This window comes from Uloborus diversus, chromosome 9, assembly GCF_026930045.1.
Source record: "Uloborus diversus isolate 005 chromosome 9, Udiv.v.3.1, whole genome shotgun sequence".
NCBI lineage: Eukaryota > Metazoa > Arthropoda > Arachnida > Araneae > Uloboridae > Uloborus > Uloborus diversus.
This window is the reverse complement of record NC_072739.1, coordinates 91,253,149-91,280,966: the sequence shown is the minus strand read 5'-3', so window position 1 is coordinate 91,280,966 and position 27,818 is coordinate 91,253,149. Positions and strand designations below refer to the sequence as shown.

Sequence of the window (27,818 nt, the reverse complement as noted above, 5' to 3'; positions counted from 1 at the left end):
TCATAAAGACCACGCCTTGTTTGAAAAATCGGACATTTAAAAAAATTAATTAAAAAAAAACTTTTGGGAAAATGAAAGTATTTTCTGGGTCTATGTAATTTTTTTTGCTTATTCTATCCATTTCAATGACTAAAAGTAGTACTTTTGACTGAAGGAAACCACCCCACTGCACACGCACAAACACACACATTCTTTTCATCTTTTTAATTTAATATGCTATTTTTTGGCTAAGGGTTTAGCAGGCTAACAACTGATATTATTAAAGTGTTAGATACTTTTCCATTGTACGTCCACAATTCAGCGCAGGGTACAGAGGGATGCCAGAAAATATTCGCTTCGTGTGCCATCATTTCTTAAGACGTCTTTGCAATTGAGATTGAACATGCAGCGCTGGGGAAAATATAGACAACATATGTTGTTCTTATTCGAAAGGAAATTTTTGCATAGCCCATGCAAAGCCGACAGATTTTGTTATGGAAACTGGTATTATTCCGATAAGGCTTTTTCAATAATTTTCTTTTTTTCAAAAAAAAAAAAAAAAAAACATCAGCCTGAGTGTTGAACTTGTTACTATGTTACCACAAGTTTTTTTTTTTTTTCCTCCCCCGGAGAATGCGGGGATTTCGATTTATCCTGCAAAGAAGGGCAGGTAATTTAAGAGCGTGTTAGCTATATTATGATGCTTGATGAATTATTGAGGAAGTTATATCTCAAAGGAAAAGAAAAACATTCAGCATTCAGGCGGGCATTCATTTGAATTTTAACGTCTTGAATTTAAATTATAGTTTTCGCAATCACGAATTGCAATAGTACCCTACTCGTTGTGTTTCTTGTTTCTACAAATATAATGGAATGGAAATGGAGAAGAAATTTGCACTTATCATATCATGACTGGTAGTTTTCTAGCTTAGGTAATAGGAGGCATATTCATTGAAAAGGAAATGGTAATTATAGGATGCAGTAATAAAGGTGTCTTGGCTATTACGGCCAATTTACACCCGAACACTTTTCCTAAAACTATATTCACAGCGCATACTGCTACGGTATTTTTATTTCTAATAAATCTTCAGTGGTGGGAGTTAGTTATTTGGAAATTTTGTATTTAGTTGAAGTTTTGCTATTATGTTCATCTGTACAGGTGTTTTTCCTGATAAAAAAATAAAAAGTAATTTTGCACAGAAAATTCCTTTTTTTTTAATGTAAAAATTGCTTGAGAATATACGCAGACGATTTGTAACCATGACGACGAAAATTAATTTCTGAATAAATATTTAAAAAAAAAAAAAAAAAAAAAAAACGAGCTATAGACTCATTTTTTGTCGTAATGGTAATCGGAAAAATGAATCCAAGTTCAACTGTGGTCAAGTGAAAACACTGAGCAATTCATGATTGCTCAAAAAAAAAAAAAAAAAAAAAAATTAATTTGAATCTTGACATTTTCAATTCAAATTATGTTTTTCGCAATCACGAGTGTGTGTATGTAGGCGTGTGTGTTTGTGTGATCGGGGTATGTGTTTGTGTGTACGGGTTATGTGTATGTGTGTGTAGGCATGTATGTTTGTGTCTGTGTGGGGGGGGTATGTGTATGTGTGTGTGTGTGTGCGTGTGTGTGTATGTGTGTGTGCGTGTAGTTGTGTATGTATGCGCGTGTGTATAGGACATGGATGCAACCCGGAGACGGCTTTCGCTATAGGAGCAGCATCGTGAGGAGCCAGCCGGTCCACGGTGATGGTGCGGAAGGTGGCGGTGGGAAAAATCAAAGGAACGTCAAGGACTGTCAAATGAGAACGATAAGCAATCGTGATTGCTCAAAAAAAAAAAAAACCCTTTGAGAAATATATACAAGATATCACAAATGTGAAACCATTGAAAGAAAAGAAGATTGTTTTGATGTTTTACTAAATTAACTGGAAAACTCAAAAAAAAAAATCGCTAAAATAAAAAGTTTTTTAAAAGTGGGGACAAAATTACGAAAATGTGGTCCCCATTACCTAATTTTAAAACGTGGAGACAAAAACATGGACTGTCCCTACTAAATGGGAACGTTTAGTCCCCTTATATCTGTTCTATTGCAGGTAAAATATCATCTGTAATATTATACTGCTTAGAAGGCACTATAGTAATATCGTAAATCATAAAACTATTTAAGAAAATGAGTGTGTTCGAATAGAAGCACCGGTTAAACAGTTGGCTCTTTGATGACGTCAGTGGCTGGTTTCGGTTTGGCTTTCTTCAAGTTTTGGCTTTATATTCGAAGATAATTTCTTACTTTTCAATTCCAATTGTAGCAAAAGCTCGTTTTTTCCTTAGCTTTTTTCTAACTAATATTTCTTGACGTTTCATTTCAGACATTAATGTTGCTAGAGAGCCTTACCCACCATCGTAAATAGCTACTTCAACTATAGCTTCATCTTAAAATAAACTGTTTACTAGTAACTAGTAGTCTATCAAGTTTATTTGTGTATTTAAGATTGTTTGTGTTTGGCTTGCTATTTGACATCCTTCGTTTTAGTGAAATATGCCCCTTTAATTTAAAATTCACAGCGAAATTCTTTTTCATTCATTAAGCAGCTGAAATGGATGCTTGCGCAAACGTGGAAAAAGAAATTGAAAAGGTCCTGAGCAAATTCGGTGCTTTTAATGACCACGTATGGAGAACTCTAACTGATCTTATTGAATATGTGCAGAACATTCAAAGAGAATTTAATTTGGGTAAATATTAAAATTTTAAAACTTCCTGAAACATTCCTTTCGTACCAATAGATTTTGTAGAACTGATGTTTCCATTTTGAACGTGAAGACCTGGAAAATTCTGTTATTGTTTAAAAGTCTAAAAATTTCAGTACTGCCCTTTTAATGTCTTGTTTTTCTTTTATTTCATTTAGTTTTCATGTCCTTTTTTCTTTTCTTTTCTTCTTTCTCTCTCTCTCTCTTTTTGTTACATGTCAAAATTTGTTTTCTTGCATTTAAATATAATTTAGAAATTTCACTAAAACTAGCTCCCTTTAAAATTAATTTGTCAGATTTCAAATTGTAACAATATAAGAAGTTCCTTACTTCATTTAAATTTGTGACAAGTTAAATTTAGTCTTTACTAATCCCTAATTGTTGAATTTTATGATTTTAATTTGCTAAAAATTTCAAATTGGGATTTTAATGTTTAATTTTGGATTGAAATCATTTTACTCTGACAATATCAGCAAGGATGTCATACATTCTAGGTTTTATCATCAAAAAATTAGAAAACAATTGGCACAATTACCAAGAATTCTAGTTATCAAAACCTTCTCTAATTAATAAACATTAGTAATTTACATTTAAACAGATTTCAAACTGATTGATTAATTGCTTTATTGATTTTGCACTTTTTGTTATGCTAAAAAAAGTATGAACTTCTGCACACACATTGATTGACATCTGATCAATACTGCTCAACAAATCCATCCTACTAAAAGGTCAATGGAGGATGTAATCAAAATTGTGATTTTGAAGGTCTAGAAATCTGTTTCAGCTCATTCTTTTTATTAAGAAGGAATTCAAGATATTTAATTCATTGCATTATTTTGTTTACACTTTTCTGCTCATTCACCTTTTTTTTTTATATATAAGATCTAGGAATTATTCTGCTGGTATATATGCAATAAGGTTGGCATTTTGACATCCGAAATTGGTTTTTGTTGTGATAAGTGTCAAATAATTAGTTTAAACTGCTAAATACTGGTTTAAACTGAAAAACTCAAAAATTTTGAAGTTTCTACTCTGAGAAAGTTATAAAAAACAAATCTTTTATTCAAGGAATTTTTACTTTAAATTCACGTTAATAAATGTATACCCATAGGTGGCTCATACGGAGGGGCAAGGGGGACTTTGCCCCCTCACTTTTCAGTGTTAAAAAATTATGATTGATTAGAAAATGGTTTTTTATAGGAAGGATTGATTCATTTCATGAAAGCAAAAATTAAAACTCCAACTCAATGAACTTTTCACATCTTATTTTATAAGAATGGAACTGAGGAAAGTCTGAGAATGCCCTCTGTGCGATTTTTGATTCCATATTCCACACTTTTAGAGTTATTAAATCAGTATAAAAGCCAGAGTAATATAGCCCAATTTTATATTTAAAAAAAATCAACTTCAGGGGCCACATCAATTAACTCCTACACTTTTTTGGTATACCAGCCATCTATGTGTATGTCATCAACTGCATTCAAAGTATGATTTAATTGGCTTCATTAATATTAGTTAGTTTAATTTTATGTGAATTTATTTATTATTCACTGCCTTGTCACTCATGGAAGATGGGTTAGAAGCAGCTTACCTGAGTACCTATCAAAATCTGCAAGGATAGAAGTAAAGGAGACAATAATTAATTCGGCAGTGGTATCTATATATATTAAGACCTCAGATGAAGAACGGGAGATGTCTATTAGAAATCCATTCTTTTGCTCTGTTATGAAATTATTGCTATTGAAGTAGAGTTAAAGCTAATTTTAAGGATATTGATCAGATACTAGAAAGTCACTATTGGTATATGTGAAAGTAGGCTCGTTTAGTTCTGGACAGAACTTCTTGCTTTAAAGAAAAATATGAATTTTTTTTCTCAACCCTACTATGACAATTTAAAAATTTTGAATCAAATGTGGACATGATGGCTAGAGTTCTAAACTGTTGGTGGCTGTGATAAGTTCATTCTGCATTGTTTTTTTGTTTTTAGACAAAAGTAAATTAAAAAAAAAATATTTTACAGTAGCCTTTAATTAAATTTTTATTGATTAATCAATAAAAATTTGTTGGAAGTTAGCTGATAAATTATTTTTAATCATTTAATAACAATTTTTAATAATGAGGAAAATTATTTTTAAAATCAGTTTTAAGAAAAAAATTTTTTTACTAATTATTTGGTAAAAATAACCAATTATAAATAATAAGCAAATTTGCTGATTACTGATTTCGACCAATTAGTCAGTTAATCCCTACTTTTGACCTCAAAAAGTTTTGATAAAAAAGTTCCCTGTTTAAAAAAAAAAACTTAGTTCCTTTTTCTCCCAAAGGACAAACTAAAAATCTTTTAGGAGGGGTGTAATTTTGTTCAAATTGTTTGAACCTTGTTTTATGCTCTTTCAGTTTTTCACTTTAACCTTTTAACCCTTCTTCAGGTAATGAGCCAACGCCTGCTCAGGTTCAAATATTAACTCATTGTTCAAAAAAAGTGAAAGATGTGGTGGCAGCAATGGCAACTGAGCACAGAGATTTGCATGGAACTGTGTCCAAAGTTGGAAAAGCTATAGATAAAGTAAGATTTCATCACATTTTTTTTTCTATAAATGTGTTCAAATTGTTTTTAATTTTTAATATGAAAGACAAGATGACAGTGAATAATGATATAAATATTCAGATGTTTTCTATATTACTCTAGTGCTGTCTGAAACTGACATAATTCTGCATGCTTTGATTAGTGTTTTTTGTTGTTGCTGATCCTCTTGGTCTAGACCCCTAGACCAAGTCCAAGAGATCATGTTGCACTAAAAGATCAAAGATAATCCTACTCTCATCTGACAGTTGCCTCACAGAGGCACCGAACTGCAAATAATATGAGAGGGAGGCAGTAGCTGAGCACAGGCAAGTAGAAAAAGCCTTGATGGAACCGCCAGACCTTAGCCTAGATAAGGCAGTTTGGGCAAGTCTTGAGCAGGTCTTCTTCAGGGACAATCCAGGATGCTCTGCGGTGTACAATCGTGTTCAGGTGGAATCCTCCAAGTTGATTTTATTTTGTCAGTAAACATAGAATGAACCTCTGAGACTCTTAAAATTGATGATGGAAGAATGGAAAGGTTACTGTCTTCCACGGCAAGACTGTCAGCGACATCATTACCATATCAATATGAGAGGGAATCCACTGTAAGCACACAGAGCCTACCTCAGACAATGTAGCCAGTTTGGAAACAATATCTTGCCCCAGTTGATCATAAATACATGGCCAGTCTCTCAAGAATTGAATGGAACTCCTGCTATCAGTCAGAATCCACACATCACAAATACCATTGTCCAAGGCGAGGCTCAGAGCTTCATTTATGGCAATGAGTTCCAAACAAAAAACAGAACTAAAATCAGGATTTCTGAAGCTGTATTTGTAGGACTTGTCCTTAATTCTCATATAGACATCAGTGCCAGTTCTTCCTGAATTGAATTTGCTGCCATCGGTATAAATAGCAACAGCCCCTGGTTGGATATTGTCGATGATTTCAAGAGCCAGTTTGCGCAACAGCTCTGGGTACTCTTTTTGTTTAGTAAAAGCCAAATTTAAAAATTCGTTAAAAACCACATTATTGAGAGATGTGGTGGGAGTCAAAAAATTAAAAGAGTGGTACAGGGTTCTACCTCTATGTCGTTCAATATAGGTACGAGGCAGCTCCAATTTAACGTGGAACCGCAAGGGCTGAAGTCTGATGTTTCCTAAGGAAAGCATGCAAAAGAAATCAGCCGACTCTCACTTGAGCACAGACACTGAGCGCATCCGCCCACTCTGGATCAGACAATGCTTCGTCAGTTTTGGTTCACCTCGGGTATTTGATTTAATTGGTACTACCCATATCTGGGAGACATTCCCCTGTCCGCCACCTGGGGAGGTGCCCGATGGAGGACTGACAATTTCGCACGGGAATTTTCGATTAGTTCAAGTATATTATGGCAAAAAAAAAAATATGCTTGCAACTCATAGAAATCATTGTTTTGTTACAAGAAAACTTTTTAGAAAGTTGATACTTCATGTTATGGTACATAATGGTTCCTTATATTAAGGTTGGCTATTGTAGGACTTTCTACATCGTAATGCATCACCAACCTTACATTGCGATACAACACAATGTGTGTGTGTGTGTGTGTGGTTTTAAGAGCGTTTGTTATACTTGCTTGTTTAAATTCTAAAACATATATTCAAGATGAAAAAATATAAATTACTTCATATATTACAAATAGATTCTAACACTAGCAAGAAATTGTTAAAGAAAAAGAAGATAACAATAAATATTAGACATGTGTTTTGGGATTACAATGAACCTGTTTTTTCAATGTAAAAAAATGTGAACTTATGGAAGCAATTGCATCTTCTTGCATTTAAAAAGAGGTGCCTTGAAGCTCCAAAATATGTGCCTGCAATTTTTGTCGCTATTATACACTTTAAGCATTTTTTGGGGGGGGGGGGCGGGGGCTGATTATGTGATAAATTTTGTTCAAGCAATATATTTTCCTATAAGAGTTAAAAATAAGAATTAAAAAAAAGCACTTTTGTGAGTGCAAGTTTTGGGAAAAGTGGAGATCTTTGTTTACTTCAGCCCAGAGATGACACAAATTAAAATTTTTGGGAAGAAGGAATTTTATAACTTGCCGCAAGATACTCTGAATTTTACCAAATGATTACATGCGAGCATGAACACAAACATATATCTAATGAGAAGAGACATTAAACATCATTATTTTTTTAAAAAAGTTTTTTAAGGACAATGTCACAATGCTGTCTCTAAATTTACCAAATCGTCAGGAAAAAATTATCAAATAAGGATATTTTTCGTTGGTCAGTGATCTCCTATCGGGGTGTCTCTACTTTACACCAGCATTTTGAAAAATATGTGAGATGAAAAAAAGTACACCATCTTTATGCAATGTATCGCCCAGCCCTACCTTATATTCGCATTTATGAAAATGAACACCCTAAGTTTAAAATTCTGGAAATGAAGTGTTAATAAATATGTAAAATTGTCTTATTTGTGCAAATAGATTGAGCATTCTAAACTAACAATTTTGTTTTGAAAACAAGAACACTTTGTTCAAAAAATGACAGGTACAGTAGACCCTCGTTTTACTCGGATTCGATTATATGCGGTTAAGATTTGACACCTTTATTTTATTTTATAGAGATGGATTTTGATTTTACGTGGATGAGGCATTGCAAATAGACAAAATTTTTCAATCTTTTAAACTCAAAGCCTCTAAAATTGCAAATAAAACATAATAAACTGCAGTTTGATGTGATAAAAAGCGAGCTTGGGCCACTGGAGACATTTTTTTCGATCAGTTCCAGAGCTGATTCTAGAAGTAAAGTTATTAAACTCACACAATACAGAGCTCACTGGAAGAAGAGCTCTTAGAAGTGACTAAGAAGAACGAAACCAAGGAGGATACTGACATTGGTGAGTCACAATCAAAAGCTTTCTCGCTGATAATTTTGAGTCATTCCTTGACAATGACAAATGATCTTTCCAATTCGTTAGCGAAGGAAGATCCTGTCATGGAAATGATGGAAGTGATTATGGAAGCAATAATGCTGCACAAATAACTACAGAGAAAAATAATTAATGACTACCAAAAGAATATCAAAATTATCTCCTTTTTATAAACACTAAGTTAATTCATGTTTTTTTTATGCGGGTTGTGCATATGTATCGAAATAAGCACAGATTAAACTTATTATATATATTTATCACTAGAATGAAGTATTTTTTTCACCTATAAAACCTATCCCCTATTTTAACACTAATGTTGAGTCTTAATTTACACGGCATTTTCGTTGAACGTAACCCCCGCGTAAAACGAGGTTCTACTGTATTTAAAATCAATTTTTGTATTTCTTATGTAATTTGACTTAACTATTCCAATAAAAACTAACAATTTTCTAATTGAAAAATTAGTATTTTCGCATTAAAATATTAAAAAAAAAAAAAATTAATAAAATGAAGCTAAAAATAAATTTTATCATTACAGAATTTCATAGCTGATTTTGCAAGTACAAGTAATGAGGAGGTGTTCCAAGGAAATGAAAATGTGAAGCTCTTAAATCAAGTTATTAGTGAACATTTTCTCAGACAAGGGATGCTCGAAATTGCAGAAGAGCTTATTAAGGTAATTCTGTTTCTAAAGTATTAGCTAACACTTGCCCTTTAAATAAATTTTTATTTGTGTAAGAGTATACTTTTGCTCCAAATTGCAGGAAAAAGAATAACCTGCTAAAAAGTGGTTATTTTGTCATTTTCTGCAACAAATTTAAACATTTTACTTTTTCTTGCAAAGCAATATTTTATTATTTTAAATATCATAACTGCTGGATTTAACTTTAGAATAGGAATTAGTAAATGGAGGGAGCAAGTCCAATCATTGGCTTAGCAAAAGCAGAGGCTCAAGACCCCAAGTCACGTGACTCAACAACGACAAATGGTTGACAGGTTTTGCGTGAAACTATCGAAGGAAACCTGATTTCTTCCAATGCTTTGCTTTAAAATTTATCACGTGACTTGGGGTCTTTGGTTCAAAAAAGAACGTCTTCACTCCCTCCATTTTATCTCTTCTCAATGGATTTAACACACTAGACATAAAGTTTAAGCATTTTGATCGTTATTGTGCTTTGCTAAGCACGATTTATTTATGTAATCGGAATTTGATTGCATTAGTTTCTGCAACTCTTGATGATTTTTGTCTATGATGCATTTCTATGACTTAGACATTAGTAAGTGTGTGTTGATGGTTACTTTCAATACATTGTGTTTTCTGTTGAGGACTAGCACTTGTATTCTTTTGCCACTCCCATTCAAAAAATTCAATCCAATTGCATCTATGTTAGTTTAAGCAATTTGCTTGATTTTTACCAGGCTTACCAAAGATATTGGATTTTGAGGTATCCCTCCTAAAAAATCACTTAGTATAGCTCTAGATTTCAGAAATATAGGAATTCTTTCGTTTCGGAAAATCTTGGGCAGAAGTCTGAAAACGTTGAGTTACTCAAATGCATTGGTTATTCTTAGCCTTTATTAAAGTTTTGGCAATCATGCCTGTCTTTAGAATTGTGGAGCATCATAGCGTTTATATTAATATAGATCTTAAAACATTTTGTTTAAGAAAAATAGTTCTAGACAATGGCAATGGACGATGATAAATTTTCTACAAGAATTGGAAATCTATTATTTTGTAATTGTGCTCGTTAGCATTTCAATCCTATCCTTTTTGTTCTTTGAAATGCTTTTATTTTTGTTATAAGAAGTAAAATATGTTTGATATGTATATAACATTAAATGAAGCTTTTATGTATTATTTTAAAATTAATTGTATTTTAAATACAAGAGTTTAAAACATTGATATCAAAGTATTTCATTCTGAACCAATTGAAATTTTTAAAAGTCTTTTAAGGTTTTGATTGCATTAAATCCAGCCATTGTTAGCTTCTTTTTTCTTTCTTTTTTTCTTTGCCTTGATAAATTTTAAACTAAATTAGTATAAAGTAATCAGTACCACATATTGGTGGAGGAACCAAAACTAAAAAAAGCAAGTTTTAATTATTTGAGGTTTTCTATCGACCAGCTTTGTTTTCTGGGTCAGACATAAAAATGTATTACTTTTTCTTTTTTTAAGTTCTTAAAACATCAAAAACAATTTACTATGTATACATTTCCAGGGACACGGACTTGCAAAAATGGGGGGGGGGGGACTAAACCTTTTTGACGGTAAAGGAGTATGTAATCCTGCCCCCCCCCCCAACCCGAGCTACATGAAGTCGGTGCTAGTGTACATTTCTGTGCTAGAGAGTTTATTTTCCCCTGCTACAAAGTTTTTTTCTACTTAAAATCTTGATTTTGTGTACTCCAAAAGCTGCATCTGTCTAATTGAGTGACCTCTGTTTCTCAATAGCAATGTATAAATGTTTGCAACTTTGTTTCATTGCTTGCGTCTTGTCTGCATCATTGTTTAAATTCTGATAAGCACTACAGTATTTTTCTCAAAATCAAAAAGTCACTCTGTAATAGTTCTCTAAATTTAATTTTCCTTTTTGTGAAGTCCAGAAGTCCGGCTAAGAATTTTTCAAATGGATTAAAATTTTCACCCTCAATTTTAAAAGTTTTTTTTTTTTTTTTTCTGAAAGGGAGAACCTTGTCAAAAAGAATTAATTGCATTGAATGTTTAAATAAATCATTATGCATAACAATGCATTAGTTAACTATTGAAATATATATTACTGTTTATTGTTATTTTATAAATGTTATTGTTTACATAAAAATAGAAGGGAAGTATGTTTTGCTGCGATGTATATTCTGCCGTGCCAAGCACAGATGCACAGATATGGTATCTGCACATATTATCAAAATTGAGTTATTGTCACCAGGTGGTCGTTAGTAATTTAATTTACCTAAATCTCAAAATTTTTGGCGATTTGTAAACGCGAAATATTAAAAAAAGCTTTAAGAAAAAAGTCATAACTGCAAATTTGCTTAGTTTGCTAAGGCAATTTGAACGTAAGTGACAAATACTAAGCCTTTAATGTGGTATCTGCGCAGTTACCACTTTTTTCCTTAGTAATTTGTAGATACGACTTTTATACCTTAGTAAAGCAGCAAATTTAATAATGTAGCAGTTTATTGTAACACAGAATATTAAAATTAGTTTACCGTTGAATAGTTGATACAAGTTGATAATAAAAACTAATACAACTTTGAATAATTGCTAAAGTAAATATTCAGCTTTTTCTATTTAAATGGTTATTTAAAATGCAAATTCTAAAGATGAAATGCATGTAAAATATTCACTAATTCTTTCATGCAAAAAAAAACGCATTTCATTCTACGGCCAGTAATATTTTTATTTAAGTATCGTCTGCTGCCAAAATTATCTTCATGCTCGGTAAAAATGAATCTAGAAAATAAAACATTATTAAAAAAAAAAAACACCTTCTTTGGATATAAAAAACAGAAAATTGTTATGGATTACAGTTTTAACCAGGGTTGCCAGATTTAAGAACAGTAAATACAGGACAAGATTCTAGATGGAAAAAAAATGGGGAGGGGGGGGGTATTTTTGAGACGTCGCTGTAAATTCAATCTCAACAAAGCATTAAACCTAACAAAATGTTGCCTATCAAAGTATAAAAAATTGTTTTCATTGCGAATGACAACGCATGCGCAGAGATATATTTCAAATATTAGTCAATGAGCAAAGAAGCAACCATTCGGCTCCTCAGGGGTGCCTCCTCTAAGGGCTAGGACACACCTCTCTCAATATTGTGGAGACCCCTCCTCCCCCCCCAAAAAAAGGAAAGGTCCCTTAAACCAAAAATGAGATAAATACCCCTCAAAACGTCTCCTATAAATTTCAATGCCGCAGTCTGCGCCATGACCCCCCCCCCCCCCAGGTGGGCACCCCTGCGGCTCCTAATGGTCTGCTGCCAAAAGCAAAAACATACAAACCAAATCAAAAGGAAAACATTTTTTGCGTTTGCTGCCACATGATTTTCTTATTGCTCATTATTTCACATTTTTTGTTTTACTTAATTTCTTTCCTTAAAATAATGTCTTGTTCTGTAAAATATTGTTATCCGCTAGAATACGGGACTTTAGCCGTCCCGTATGGAAGTTCCCCAGGACGCGGGAAAATTTTTCAAAATACGGGACTGTCCCTTGAAATCTGGGACTTCTGGCAACCCTGGTTTTAACTGTCCGGAGTTTTGAAAATGGTATCTTTCAGAAGATAGATTCTGTTAGATTTGTATTACTAAATAAAGCGAAACAGCTAAGTCCAAAGAAAGCAGGTGTTTTCAGTATTATTTAATGATACATTGAGCACGTTTTTCTAAGCTACTTTTGTCGTATCTGTGCAGATACCCCTAAAAATGCCTAGTAATTGTCACTTACGGTGCAAATAGCTTAATATATGGAAAGGTTTTGAAAAGAAAATTTGTCGTAACTACATTTATTAATTTTAAATTAAGATTTTTACAAAAATACTCTCTTACAGTTTTTAGATAAGTTATTTATGAAACAACTACCGCAAGTTGAGCATTTAATTAAGTCATAAATCAAAGAAACGAGTTGTAAAACTTTAATCATCAATTTCTCATTTTGAGTTCTACTGCAGATACCACATCTGTGTTTAGCACGGCAGTATTGTAGTGTAGCTTGTCCAATCAACTTTTTTAAGATTGATTATCACATGTTTCATGTATAGTCTAGAGCCGGCTTTACAATCCAAATTTATGGTAACTTCTAAAAGAGTATGGCAAAAAATAGGAAAAACAAGTTAATTTAATATCTGAACCATGTGCACAACAATAATTGAGAGAGCAAAATAAATGCATAAGAACAGGGCAGAATTTACCTATAAGTTAAACAAGCTATAACTTAGGACCCCCGAAAATGCATGATTCCTTCTTTAAAAAAATGAAAAGAACCATAACGAGGGTAACATTGCCCAGTTATCATGTTTAGAGCTTTTTTTTTTCTTGCTGTAAAAATATTGCAATAATAAACATCTTGTGCTTTTGGGAAAGGCAAAAGAAATCGGGATCGCTAGTGCATTTTATTTTTGGCTCACTTGATATATTTTTAAAAAATTAAAAACTAGTTTGGCAAAGTCAACCTGCTTAAAGGGGTGACCTCGCCCACTTTTACTTTTCATAAGAAATTGCCTTCACATATTTTGTTGGACAAAGTCAACTTTGTCAGGGGTGAAGAAAACCATACTATCTATTAATCAAAAATATTTATTGAGCAAAGGAATGCAAAAACAAAATATATAATGCCGAAATAAATATAAACATTGACATGCAGGGGAAAATTGGGAAAAAGAGAAAAACATTTTGTTATATACACTATAACGCAAAATAGTAATTCACCAGCAATAGTATTAATAAAGATTAAAGAGATTCTCCCTTTGGAACATCTGCTACAGTATTGCTTTGGTATACTGCTTTCAGGATACTTCACTCCACGCCGAAATATCATTAATTTAGCACCCGGGTCATCACTGATATCAGTTTCTAGGGATCAGATCAGTTGTAGTTCGTAGTTCAGGGTGTTTTTGGGTGGGACAGTAAGTAAGGATTCATACTGATGATCGAAATAAGAAAATATAGATTCAGGACCTCTAGATCGGGATACATTTTGACATTTACTTTGTGAGAGCTCTTTTTCAGGATGATTCAAAAATGACTTAAACCAATTTTCCCCTGGAAGATTATTCCAGAGCTTCACACACTCTCTACCAGCTTGAGACAAGTAATCTTTAGCAATGAGCCGTACATCCGTTGATAATAGAGGCATGCCCTAATCAGCGCATTTGAAAATTTGTTTGATTATCTCGCTTTCATCTACCACTGATCGGCATGTCCCTCCCCCCCCTGCCCAGGTTGTTTAATGTTTTTACCTTGGGATTTCCCAAAGTTAGTCGGAGAATCCCATGCTTTTCAGCCAAATAGACAACTTTGCCAAAGCGATAACCACAGCTCAACGATATCACAAAATGCTTTGTCGAGCACAGCATTTGTGCATGAGACATATTGATGGTGCCCCAGTTTTCCTTTATATGTGCATGGTATTTTGCTAATATTGTTTGAAACAAATAATAATAGACATATATTAATAGTAATTATTATTCATTCATACGTTTTCAAGTATGAATCCATTTTTTTGTACATATCAAGTGGGCAAAGTGACCTCAAATTTTTTTATAAAAGCCGGAGTGAAATTACCCACAAGGATTATACCTAGTGTGTATGGTTTTGAAAAAAAAAAGAAAATGCTTCTTCCTTATTACAAGATCAACGGGAAAATATAACAGGCGGGGTACTTACTGACTCAACACGTGGACAGCACATATGTAATTTAGAGCACACTAAAATTTCTTTGTTTTGCCTTACAGCCAATGAAATAACCTGTTTGATTAATAACTTACCAAGAATCATTATGCCTTTTCATAGTGCATTCTAAACAAGGCAGAGATGATATTGCACTATCTTAGAGCATCGAAGCGAAACCTTGATCTACTACTTTTAAGAGGAGATACTTAGAATTAAAATGGGACAAAGTCACCCCAGTGGGCAAAGCCGTCCCATTTTATGGTACTTAAAAAAATGTTTCCAAGTGCTTAAAAACCTTGAAAGTTTTAGGAAAATGTAGTCCGAGTAGTAGGAGTGCCAGGTTTTTCGGCAGAAAAATTTTAAGCACTCATTTGAGTTCACAGACAGTTTTAAGTTTTATTTAGGTATGAATATATAGTATTTATATTGTCTCTTACCTGTTTGAAAAAGTAATGATTTCATATTTCTTTTTTGAAAAGTTTGAGTTTTAAACATATTTTTCAATATTTTTTCCGTTGCTTAATCTCATGTTTTTAAAAAACTATCTGGAATAGAAAGTAATATACATGAGCAGAAAATCTTTAAAGGTCAATTAAGAAATCAGAACTTTTTTACTTAATGGAAGGATTGCATTCAAACTGTTTGCATCAATGTTAAACAAACTTAATGCTTAAATTTTTTTAAAAATGTAAATAAAATCCAAAAGTTTTGCATAAAATTTATATATACTCTGCTTTGAACAAGGATTTTTCTTTTCACCATAGGAAACAGGACTTCAAATGGAACAAAATAAACGAGAACCATTTTCAGAACTGAATAGAATTTTAGATGCTTTGAAAAAAAGAGATTTGGAACCTGCATTGATGTATGTAAAAGTATTTTGAAAAAAATAAACGTTTTAGTATGTATTTACTTCTTTATTTTAAAATAAAAACTTTTTTGGAACAAACGAAAATCCAGTTTTTAAGCTTTTATAAATGACTGATGCATAATACCTAAATTGCTTAAGATTTGAAATTGTTGTTGCATTTGTTGGAATCAGTATTGACTGGAAATCTGTTATTATTTTAAAAACTAAAATTTGTATTGATTATCAATAAATATGTAGCTTAATTGTGTAGGGCAAATAAAAAAAAAGTTATTAGAGAGAGAAAGAGGAAATGTTTCAAATAAAGTTTGCAACCTGAAATTTCCTACTCATTCTCTATAGGAATTATTAGAAGCTACCAGAAGCAAAATCTTCAAGTAATAATGTGCACTCTTACAACACTCCAACTTTATGCAAATTTCCTGACTATCGCCAAAGGTTTAGATTTTGTAGTTAAGTATAAACGTAACACATAGTCCATAATTGTCAACTCTTCCAATTTGTTCGGGAGACTAACAAATTTTAATGCCTTCTCTTGAATGAAGTAAATGTCTCTCAAATTTTCGTCAAAACAAAATTTCCGATGAAAGAAGTTTTAGTAATTAGAGTAAGGGGGGAGGGAGACTCTTTACTGTGAAACGATTGTGCTTGCAAAAAGGAAACTTTTTTCCCTGAAACCTGAAATTAATACAGTGAAGCACCAATTGTACGTTTCTTTTTTATATTTTTTTGAATTGGTCCCTGCAAAATCCAATACAGATTAATGTGTACCTATACGTTTTTTTCATACAGTCCCTGGAAAAACGTATAAGCGGGGCTTGACTGTATGTCTGATCTTTATTTATTTTTTTGATCTTATCATTTTTGAATTCTCTACAAAACATTTATATCCCAAAACTGCAGTAAAATGTTTCCGGTTTTTTTTCCTGAAATTTTACATTTTTGCCTGCTGCAAAGAATTGTCACTTATGAGAGAGAAAAAAAAAACTCTTTTAAAACATCTCCCCTCCCCCCTTAAAATTGTCAATTTTGTGTCCTATTCAGTAGGGTGGTCTGAGAAAACTGTTTTTTAATTTCCATGATGGGGAGTGTGGGAAAGGTGCCATTGGTAATGCAAAGTGCATTTTAAACAACTGATATTTTTTTTAAAAAATTCTTTATTTGTCCCTATTGTGTTAAAGCTTCAACTAAATGCTTTTTGATGTTTTTAGAAAAATTAGTAAAAAGAGGGTTTTTCTCTTTTCAATAATGAATAGTGCAGAAAAAGTGCCATTGGTGGCACTAAATTTCCATAAAAAATTTGAGACGTGGATTATAATTGCTTCCTTTGCTGCAAATGCATAGAAGTTTTGTCAATTTTCTGTTTTTAATTGTTTTAAACAAATTTTGTTCAAATGTAAACATTCTGTTTTTGCCATTTTTTCTGAAATAATTATGTTTTGTCAAATATGATGCAGTTTTAGATGCCTGGTGTGTTATGAATTAACTACTTATTGCTTGTAAATTTTAAATTTTGAAATATGGAATTAGAAAACTTTGTGCAGTTCTTGCTTGCTTTCAAAACCAATGGGGAGAACCTAAAACCTTTATTGCTAGTCACTGGTAGACCTTTTTAAGTAAGAACAAAGTTACTATTTCTTTATTAATAGCAATTGGGTGATATATCACTCCTGTAAAAACAGGGAAACCAAATGTGTCACTGCTAGTGAAAAAATTAAAGAACTGCAACATTTGGAGTGCATTTTTTATACAAATTTTTTCCAATCTGACACCTGATAACTTCAAAATTTAAAAATAATTTTTCTTTGTATTTTCAAATAGTTTTAATGAGAAATAATAGTTTTGATAAAAATATAGTTTAAATTTTTTTTTTTTTTTAAGGCCAAACTTTTTAAAGACATAGCTAAATGTTTGTCTGAGACAGTTTTACGTGATTTAGTTACCTTGATCCATTTTACTCTGTCTATATTCCAAAATATTTATGTTTAAATTGCATCGCTGAAAATTGCAGTTTGATATGTTCCTACTCTGTCTTTTGAAAAATTTGGCACTGTGTTGAATAATAAATGTACTTGTGACTGAAATGAAAGACCGACACAAATAAACCACAAATTATTAAGAAAATACAGCATATAGCTAAAACAAAATGCAAAATACTGCATTTTCTTGATAATTTGTGCTTTATTTCCATTGATTTTTCATTTCAACCATATTTTAGCACAAAGCTTATTGGATTATTTTTCATTTAAATGCATTTGCCATCAATTCCTTTTCAATTGTTCCTATTTTGAAAACTTATTGGGTACTTGTTATGTTTGTAAATTGTATAGATATTTTTAACTTCTTTATTTATTTATTATTATTATTTAGTTCCATGAGATTTAATACTAGAATTATGGCAGTCTTTATATTCCTAGAAATATGTTGAGGGTCATTTTAACCCTTGAAAAAGAAATCTGCATGGTTCCCTACATCATGTTTAACAAAGTTGTGTCATTTGTAAAAATAAGTTAAAAATATACTTAATCATAATAATTACACTCTACTTTAAAGGATTCAGGGATTTTAAGGATATGCAATGAAGTATTTAACAAAAGGGTTTAAAATGCCCTTAGAATAACCAGCCCTGTTTCAGTTGCATTTCAGAAACTAGCAGCTAATGTTCCCTTTTATGTACAAAAACATCATGAATGTTTAAATGATATGTTCCAAGAAGCATTTTTGAGTTTCTGCTCTGTTTCAGCATCTATAACTACATTTTCATTACTTTGTTCTCAAAGGGGTCAGAATGATACTTACCCACACTTCTAGGTATAACACCAGAATTATAGCGATCTTCGTATACCTAGAAATACAGCGTGGGTCATTTTGACCCCTAAGAAGAAATCTGCATAGTTCCCTACATAATGTTGTACATTTGTAAAAATTAGTTAAAAATAAGCATATTAAGAATAAATATAGTTTATTTAAAGGATGCAGAGATATAATGAAGCATTTAAAAAATGTTTAAAAATCCTTTAAGCAACCAGCGCTGTTTCATTTGCATTTCAGAAGCTACCAACTATTGTTCTCTTTTATGTGATAAAACATTATAAATGCTTTAAGTTTTTGCCATACAATATTCTACGAAGCATTTTTTAGATTCTGCTATGCTTCCAATTCTTTTTTTCTCAAAAGGGTCAAAATGATACCTGTCCACACTGTAAGGTGTAACCCTTTTGTTTGGACTTAAAAAAAATTCAATATTTTTGAAAGCTTTATGTTATTAAACAGCATTATTATTTAGGGAAAGTCAAGGAAAGATTAAGTATTTTATGAAAATACAGAGGAGCAGTTAGCAAAAAAATGTTTGATTGGGGTCCAAATTTCCCCTCTTGCTATTCTAGTGTTAACTCTTTAGTTTGAGTTTTAAAAAAAAGATTATTTTCTTGAAAACTTTATATTATAATGCAGCACAATGATTTAGAAAAAGCTAAGGTATGATTAAACTTTTTATGAAAATTTAGAGGAACAGTTAGCAAAACAAAAAATTTGCTTGGGATCAGAATGACCATTTCACTAATTTTAATGCTTATGAAACTTATTGTTGATGTAGTGCATGCTGTACATTTCTGAATACTGCATTCTAGAAAAATAATACACTAAAAAAAATGATTCCCATTATTCAGTTTGTCTAATGCTACCAAACATCCTGTTTTTACCTGAAAATATGAGTGTGCATCCCATTTATTAAGCAGATTTTACTTGTTTCTGTTTTGTTTCATTGCTTAATATCTTTTTGATTTTTATCTAAAATTCTAGGTGGGCCCAATCAAATCGAAAGAAATTGTTGGAACAGAACAGCTCTCTTGAGTTCAGACTTCATAGGTTACATTTTATTGATTTGTTGCAGCAGGGCGTGTTCAAGCAAGAAGAAGCGATAGGTTACGCACGTAAAAACTTCCAGCACTTAGCCGCCCAACATGAAAAAGGTAATTTTAAAAGTAAAACATTTTGCTTAACATCATGTTAGATTAGTTCTGTTTAGAAATTGCATATTCTTGTTAAATAACTCACTTTTTTTACAAACTAAAAAATTATTACTGTGCAAATCTGAAAATCAAAACCTCTTATAATTATGAATTTCCCCTCCCCCATCAAAAAAATAATAAAAAAAAAAAAAATAATAATAATAAAACTTTTAATGGCGTATGTAAATATTTCTATGTACAATTTTCGGAAACAACTCCTTTTTTATTTTTTTGGCATAAAAAAGTTTTAAATTATAACAAGTATATATTATGAATATATTTTATATAAAATTTCCCTAGGAGCAGTAGTAACTGCCCCTTCACTGCAATATTGTGCTCTAGTTTCATTTACATTTAATAGATTGCATGTAATTTAAAATATCTTGGAGGAAATTTTCAGAATTAGAATATATTTTTCATGTACTCTTGCAGGGGCGTAGCTAAGGGGGGGGTTTTGGGGACAACCCCCCCCCCCCCCCGAAAAGTTAGTCTCAAAAAAAAGAGAAAAAGAAGAGAGAAGAGAAAGAAAAAAAAAAGAAGAAAAGGAAAAAATTCCAAGCGATTATACACACACACACACATATATATATATATATATATATATATATATATATATATATGTGTGTGTGTGTGTGTGTATATATGTATATATGTGTATATGTATATATATATATATATATATATATATATATATATATATATATATATATATATATATATATATATATATATATATATATTTATATATATATATATATAAGAAGTAACCACCCCCCCCCCCAAAAGTCGGGTCTAGCTACGCCACTGTCCTCTTGCATCCACTTTGGGTGCCTCGCAAGCTAACCATCTCTACCCCAAAGTCATGCTAGTGCTTATCTATTCTTGGCTGAAAATAACAAATCTATGTCTATATTTCTTTGTTTGAAATGCGCCATTTCCCCAAAAATGCACCTTTCACATGCTTTTTCAGTTTTTGAAATGTTTTACTGAATTTTACTTTGATGTTCAGTTGTTTAATAAATTGCCATTAGAAATACTTAAAAAATATTTAAGTTTTTAGCTGTCTTCAAACAATGGCCTGCAAAAAAAAAAACAAAAAAAAAACTTCATTCATGGCACCAAAAACTTACGACATGAACCACTTGGAAATCCGCAATGTGCCTTTCTTCCATCATTGCATATTAAACTCAGTTTAATGCAGGCCCTCAGCAAGCCTGATCGGCAACGGTGTGCAAATGTCTTTTGAACGCCTTTATGCAGTGCCATTTGGTATAGTTTCACCAGCTAGAGTAAGGTTTTATAGAGAAATATTATACGGAAAAAACAATGTAGTGTAAATATTTAATTTGAGAATTCAGTGTACGTTTTACTTCATATCTGAAAGTTATTTCGGATGTAGTAGTTTCTCTGATATGCCAATGCCCTTTGGAAAAGAAAATATTTGCGATATCAAAGTTAACGTCGCTCTAACTATTTATCTTATATCTAAGTGATGAACAATTAAACAAACTTTTACAGGGGTCTGGCCAGAGGATATTCGGGTCCGTTAACGGACCCTTCACAAAAATCCGATCAACCAAAACGGACCTTTCACAAAATCCCGATCAAACAAAACGGACCTTTCACAAAATCCCGATCAAACAAAACGGACCCTTCACAAAATTCTGATAAACAAGATTGGATCTTTCACAAATTGTTAATTGAAAGAGCAAATCTGAACGATGCATATTTCTGTGTATAAACCGATAATTTTTGGAACCTTTTTTGAAGTCAAATTAGAGGGATCAGCTTATACAAAATCGGCTAATTTTGAAAGAAAAAAATCGGCACTCTTGCGATGCTCCTGCAAGAGATAAATAATTGCTACTGCCAAATAAATATAATGGTTGTTTGTTTGTTTTATCACAGCTAATTAGCAGCGGTGTTGTTGTAAACTTTTCTGAAAAGGCATTTGTAAGCACTTTTCTCCCCGCTCTTGATTTAATAAACCATAATAATATATATCTGCGAAATGAACTTAGAACTGCAAAAGGATAGTAAGGGTGGGGAAAAAATATGATCGCTTCAGATAGGGTTACCAACTTCAAAATTATCACCACTTAGCATCTGGCGTTGAACCTTTATAATGACTTGATTAGAAAATATTCTCATTTTACTAGCTTGTCAATATTTGCGTTTTTACAGTGCGGTGCGATGTTTAATTGTTATTTTGGGAGAAAATTATATGGGTTTTGATTTTTCGATGCTAACAAAGATGATTAACTTTAAATAAACTCTTTTAATTACCGTTTTTTTTCTTTAGATGTCTACATTTTGAAAAATGCAATCCTTTAAATCTGATATGGTCATATTTTGTTCTTTTTTCGAGCTAACTTCGCTTTATTAGGATGCAAATAAATGAAAAGTCTCTTTATTTCTGTTAGAACTCTCATTTCAAGTTTTTAAAGCAAAATTCCATTTTCTGTTATGAGTGAAAAATTAAAATGCTGAATAGATGGTTTATTTCATTTATTTATTTATTTATTTATTTATTTATTTTTTTGCTTCAACTGTGTCCACAGATGTTAATGAAATGTTTATCATAGGACTCTAAAATGCAATTTTAAAATAATTTTATCAAAAATATTTCTTTTACAAGTCGTTTTTATACTTTTGATGCCTTCACTTTGAGAATTGCGATCTCTTTGCATCCGCTATCGGAATCCGATTTTTCGAATTTCTGATGTTTATTACGCTTTGTTAAGAGGTAAACAATTAAAATAACTTTTTATTTTTGTTAAAATCACGGAATTTATACGTTTTAAAAACGAAATTCTGTGCTTTTTAAGAGTGTCTTGGGTCACAAAGTTAAATGCTGAACCCTATTCTGAATTTTATTTATTTATTTATTTTTTTTTGTTACAATTATTTTAAATACTGGACAGAAATATTTGTAGTATAATTTAACAAAATGTAGAATGGTAGATAAATATTGATACTTGAGAGAGCGATGCGCCCCCCCCCCCCCCCCCCGCCAAAATATCAGAAAAAACACTCCAGAATGATATTCTCGACATAGAAGAGGAAAACACTCAACTTTAAGTTTAATTGATGCAGTTTGTGCCATCTCTAAATTATAAAATTTCGTTTTAACAAAAAAAAATTCTTTTTTTTTTTTTTTTTTTTGCGAAATTAATTATTTTTCACAAAATTTATTCATTTTTCACAAAATTATTTAATTTTTTCACAAAAAACGGACCCTGTGAAAAATCCTGGACAGACCCCTGTTTTATACCTGTCAAAACATGACAACAGGATACTGATTATATTTTAAATTAAAGTAATAATGTAGAGGATATTCCACCTTAAAATCTGAAACTGAAATCCCTTTCTGGTAAAACCAATTATCTCATGTATGTACATGCCTTGAATTTAATATGTAAAAAAAAAATGCATTGTCCTAAGCTCTTTTTTAAATTTTGTTGTCAGGAGGAAGACCAGCCCCTCATAAAGGACCTTGTACATTAAGGGACTGGTCTTCCCCCTAACGATGTAGTCAGTCTCTTATTTACGTATTTCATTTTGTCTCCTTCCGTACTTTGTTTTTTGTAATTTAGCGCTTTCTATTTCTTGTTTTTTTTTTTTTTTTTTGAATATATATACATACACACACTCGTGTACAAATAGACTTCATTAAAATATAAATTTTTATTTACAGATATTCAGGTTCTGATGGGAAGTTTATTATACTTAAGACAAGGAGTGCAAAATTCTCCGTACAGTTATCTTTTAGATCCCATACATTGGGCCGAAATCTGGTGATATTTTTACCCGAGATGCTTGTGCACTACTAGGCTTATCAGTGGAAAGTCCATTAGCAGTCTGGTAAGTATTTTAAGCCGAGTGTTTAAAGTAGTGATGCAAATTAATTATTTGTGAAAAATCTCAACACTTCAACAAAAAAAAAAAAAAAATAAACTGAAACTTGAGCTACATTAAACCAAAAATTTGTTTTTAAACACCCCCCTCCCTCCCTCCCCTCCACCATCACCTCTTTTATGTGATCATCTTTGTAAGGATTTCTCTATGTAAAAGTCTTGTATGTAAATGTTTTTTTTTTGTCCAAAATATTCATACTATTAGTAGCTTAAAAGAAAATTTTTAAAACATGAGAAGTAAAATGCAACTCTCTTAACCTGAAATTTATATTGTAAATGTTCAGAATCTGTATTATTAAGAGTCCCTTTGGAACATCTGAATGTAATCAAAAGGGAAGGTGCACAACTAGACCCCACTAGGAGTGGACGTACCAAATTTCTACTTTCTAGGACACACACCGTTTTTGAGTTATGCAAGATACATACAGATGTCACGAGAAACTCATTGTAATTAACTCAGGGATGGTCAAAATGGATACATCGGGTGTCTATACATTCTTAAGCATATATCCACGTGTGATCCGGTTGAAAAAAAATTCAATATTCGTTCGAGCAGGCGAGCAAAATGAAAATTTAAGCCGATTTTTGAGTAAAATTTTTTTTCGAATACAATACTTCCTTTTTTGTAAAAGGAAGTAAAAAATAAAGCAGCAAATAAAATAATATTTTTTAAATACAGTTGGCTCTCCGTTTAACGACTTTCAAGGGACCACACGAAAAATCGTCCTTAAGTAGAAAGCCTCTTTGAATAGAATTCTTTTAACCCTACAGTAGACCATCTGTGACCATTAAAAGCCGTCGTTAAGTAGAGAAAGTCGTTAAATAGAGCGTCGTTAAACAGAGAGCCAACTGTATTACCTTCTTTCTCATAAAGCTTTCTGAATGTATCATTTCTCCGAAAAATTAGTGATTGCATAATTTGCATCGCACTTGTACTATATATTTTTCAGTGTTTACCATATAGACTTGTGTATAAGTCGATCTCGCATATCAGTCGCCCCCCCCTACTTTTGGGAGGAAAATCTGGAAAAAATTGAAAAAACCGCGTATAAGTTCAGTTCCTACTTTCTGAAAAAATTGGGAATAATTTTGAATTTAAACGCTATAAAAGGAGAAAAATAAAATGTAATAAACATTTTTATGTTGAAAAACGTCCGATTTTTATTCCAATGCACAAAAAGGGTTCACTTCCTCGACTACGATATTTGTGAAGGGCTCGATTTCGCCGTTACAATTTCTGTTACTTGTTGCTTTTCTTTGGATTTAATATCAATAAAATTTTAGGCTGCAGCCATATTACATTATTTTTTAGAACTGAGCATAAATTAACAACTATTGGGAAAATTTGCGAATACGGTGATTCCTGCACTTTTTGCGTGGTCAGCCATTGATTAATTATTTACTCTTTATTTTGCAGTCAGACTGTAAAACCATAGCAGGATATGCAAGTATTTACTTCTTTATCATCTGCTTAAAAGAGTTAAAATTGGAAAAATGTTCACATTTCCAAGTATTTTTTTCTAAAAATCGCTCGTTAATTAGGGAAGAATTTTCTGAAATTCTGCCCTATATATAAGTCCACCCCCGACTTTAAACCTCATTTTTCATAATAAACTTCGTGAGTATATTAGGTAGTTCATTATAATGAAATCATTCGGCATATTCTGCAGTCTTTCACACTTAAAAAAAAAGGCAATGATTAGCTGAACGTTGATAAATTCAAATTTTAACTTACAAGTGCAAAATCCTTTTTTTTTTTTTTTGACTATTTACTGATTTTAGGTCTACACTACTCCTTAGAACCGATCTTAAGATCTATTCTACTGCTTTAAATCCACTTACAACTTTTTAGATCTGCACTACTTACTCTATTAGATCTGCACTACTTACTGTATTAGATCTGCACTACCTACTGCTTTCAAACTAAACTACTTAGTGCTTTAGATTTAGCCTACTTACGGCTTTAGATTCAAACTACTTACTGATTTTTAGAACTACTACTACTACTTATGCTAATTTTTAGAACTACTACTACTACTTATGCTCACATGTTTTTTACATATAATGTTATCGTTTTTAGCTATAGTTTAAACTTATGCAAGTGCTGTTGATTTTTTTTTCAAGCTATTGAATGCACTAGTATCATTTTGTACTTAATTTGCGGATTCTCCACCAATTTCACTTATCGGCCTTTACTGTGCCACCCTATTCTGTGGATAATTGGCAGTTTACTATTTTGGAAACGTGAATTATACTATAACATTTAATTTTCTTTCACCTGTTTTCTCCTTTTTGAAATTGTCACATTTCCAAGGAGGGTTATGACTAATAACACTAGTCGACAAAAAAGAACTTTTTGTCTGCATCCTGGTTTTAAATAGTCAATTCCTACTAATTTTGGGTCGAGGAAAACGAATATGGTAGTGGATTTTTTTATTAGCTCTTTTTTTCAAGATACATAGAAGCCCATTGGAGAAAGATGCACAGCAAACTACACATTGATTTAAAGGTAATGTTAAAAAGTAAAAAGAAATCCTATGGAATGAATTTTTTTAAATGGGTCCTGTTTTATTAAATAATGCTTATTTTCGGAAAAACATAGCCCATTGCTGTAAACGCTTCATTTTCTATTGTTTTTTGTATGTCAAAAAAGGGCCATCTCTTGTAATAGTTCAACAGCATTTAACACAGTTCAATGACCCTGATATCTGTGTTCCATTGTAAAGATATCTTGGTGAAACCTTTCCTGAGGCTCACTGCTCATGGCTTTAGTTTTTAAAGAAAATATCCTGGAAGAAGTGAACAAAATCGAGTTTCAGAGACACATCATTCAACAGTCATCAATGGTCACAGAACTTCCGTAGAGATTGTTTGACCAACTCTTTTTAGTTCTCGTCTTCTCTGCTGCTTAGAAATACTTGTAATACACCCTTAAAAGGCTTCCTGGGCATTTTTTTTCTCCCCTCACAACTTTATAAAAAAAAACATTTTTATAATTGCGCCTATTTGAAAGATGTGTGTTAAAAAATTCCTTAACCTTAACTTTAATATATCATGGAAATTTCCCTCCAAGGTATTGGAAAATTGTCTTTGTTCACAGCTTTCACAAAGCTCTTCATTATTCCAAGCAGAATGAGAATGGGTGAAAGCAGGAATGAGTGGATCTGTTAGAGGCTGATTTTTGGCATTTTACTTCCCAGAATTTAAATTTCTTGAAGTCCAATTTGGTTTTCACGTAGTGAGCTTTTCTATCCCAGCCTGGGGTCAAAGTTTCAGAAGACTGTCAGTCCCATGGGAGGTGTTTCTATCTGCCAGAAAAAAGAGCATTAGTGAGAATTCACTATCCTAGTTGGCTCTGTATCTTGAAAACTAGAGCTAATACATGAAATCTACCGCCAACTCAGTCATTCCAGCCGAGGACTGCAGTTTCGTGCTTATTAGAACTAATCTCAACTTTATATGGTGATTTCCATGTTTAGCGAAGCAAAAATACTTTGGAAATAACTATTTTTGAGCCGGATGCATTTTTGATGTTGACTAGTAAAATAGTTTAGATTCATGAAAAATACGTAGAATAATTCTAAACCATTCACCTATATTTTGTTTGCAGTTTGTCAATTGAATTGATGTGTAAAATTTTAATACAAAGTAACTTTTAAAAATTTTTTAGTCATCAGGCAAAATTATCATGACTTAGTAAAAGGATTTTGTACATTGTAAAAATATGTATGAATTTGAATTTCATTAAACAAAAGCAATGCACTGATTATATATATATGTATCACTTTTCAAGGAAATTGGCATATGAGGCAGTGAGAAGCAAAGGGATGTTAGTCGTCATTTTCAAGTTTGAGTAAAACACGTTTAAAGATAAGGTCTACGTAGGCTTTCATTGAAAATATTTTCTAAATCATGCTGTATAGCAGCAACTACCAAGGCTACTAGTACCATCTCTTGTCCCAAGACAGAGGAGAGGGTTCATCTACCATTTGTACTGGTTATCACCAAATTTTCAATTTTGTCACTTACATCCCTTTGCTTTTTACTGCCTCATTTCAAAAAGCAAGAACATGTCTGTGGTCTGAAAATCACATGGAGTTTTTTGTGTGTATGTGTTTGGAAATCATTGTTCTTTTTACAAAAACCTTTTATCGTTAAGGATACAATCTCTTGCATTTTACGAAAGAGAAATTGTTCAAAGAAAATTACTATATGAAGTGCAAAATGATTAGAAAATTTTTTGTTACTTATAAAAACTGATTCAAAAAAGAAAAAAAATGTGGTAAAGTGTTTAAAAAAATACCCTTTGAAGGAGAATCTAAAAGTGCAAAAGAAAAAGAAAAAACTCGTCAAAATCCAAACCTCATTTATAACATTTGTGCAGAAATTAAAAATGAAAATATATTGTATACTAT

At 31.9% G+C, this 27,818-nt stretch overlaps 1 protein-coding gene across 1 annotated transcript in view; it reads left to right on the top strand.

Annotated features, from left to right (window-relative positions):
* The first annotated feature begins 2,429 nt into the window (after positions 1-2,429).
* LOC129229558 (E3 ubiquitin-protein ligase RMND5A-like) overlaps positions 2,430-27,818 on the top strand; it is a 36,704-nt gene continuing 11,315 nt past the window's right edge. The window contains 7 exon segments of the mRNA XM_054863884.1: positions 2,430-2,712; positions 5,157-5,293; positions 8,758-8,895; positions 15,373-15,473; positions 19,278-19,447; positions 23,184-23,284; positions 23,286-23,350. Of these exon segments, the coding sequence (XP_054719859.1) occupies positions 2,577-2,712; positions 5,157-5,293; positions 8,758-8,895; positions 15,373-15,473; positions 19,278-19,447; positions 23,184-23,284; positions 23,286-23,350 (848 nt within the window). The 5' untranslated portion in view covers positions 2,430-2,576.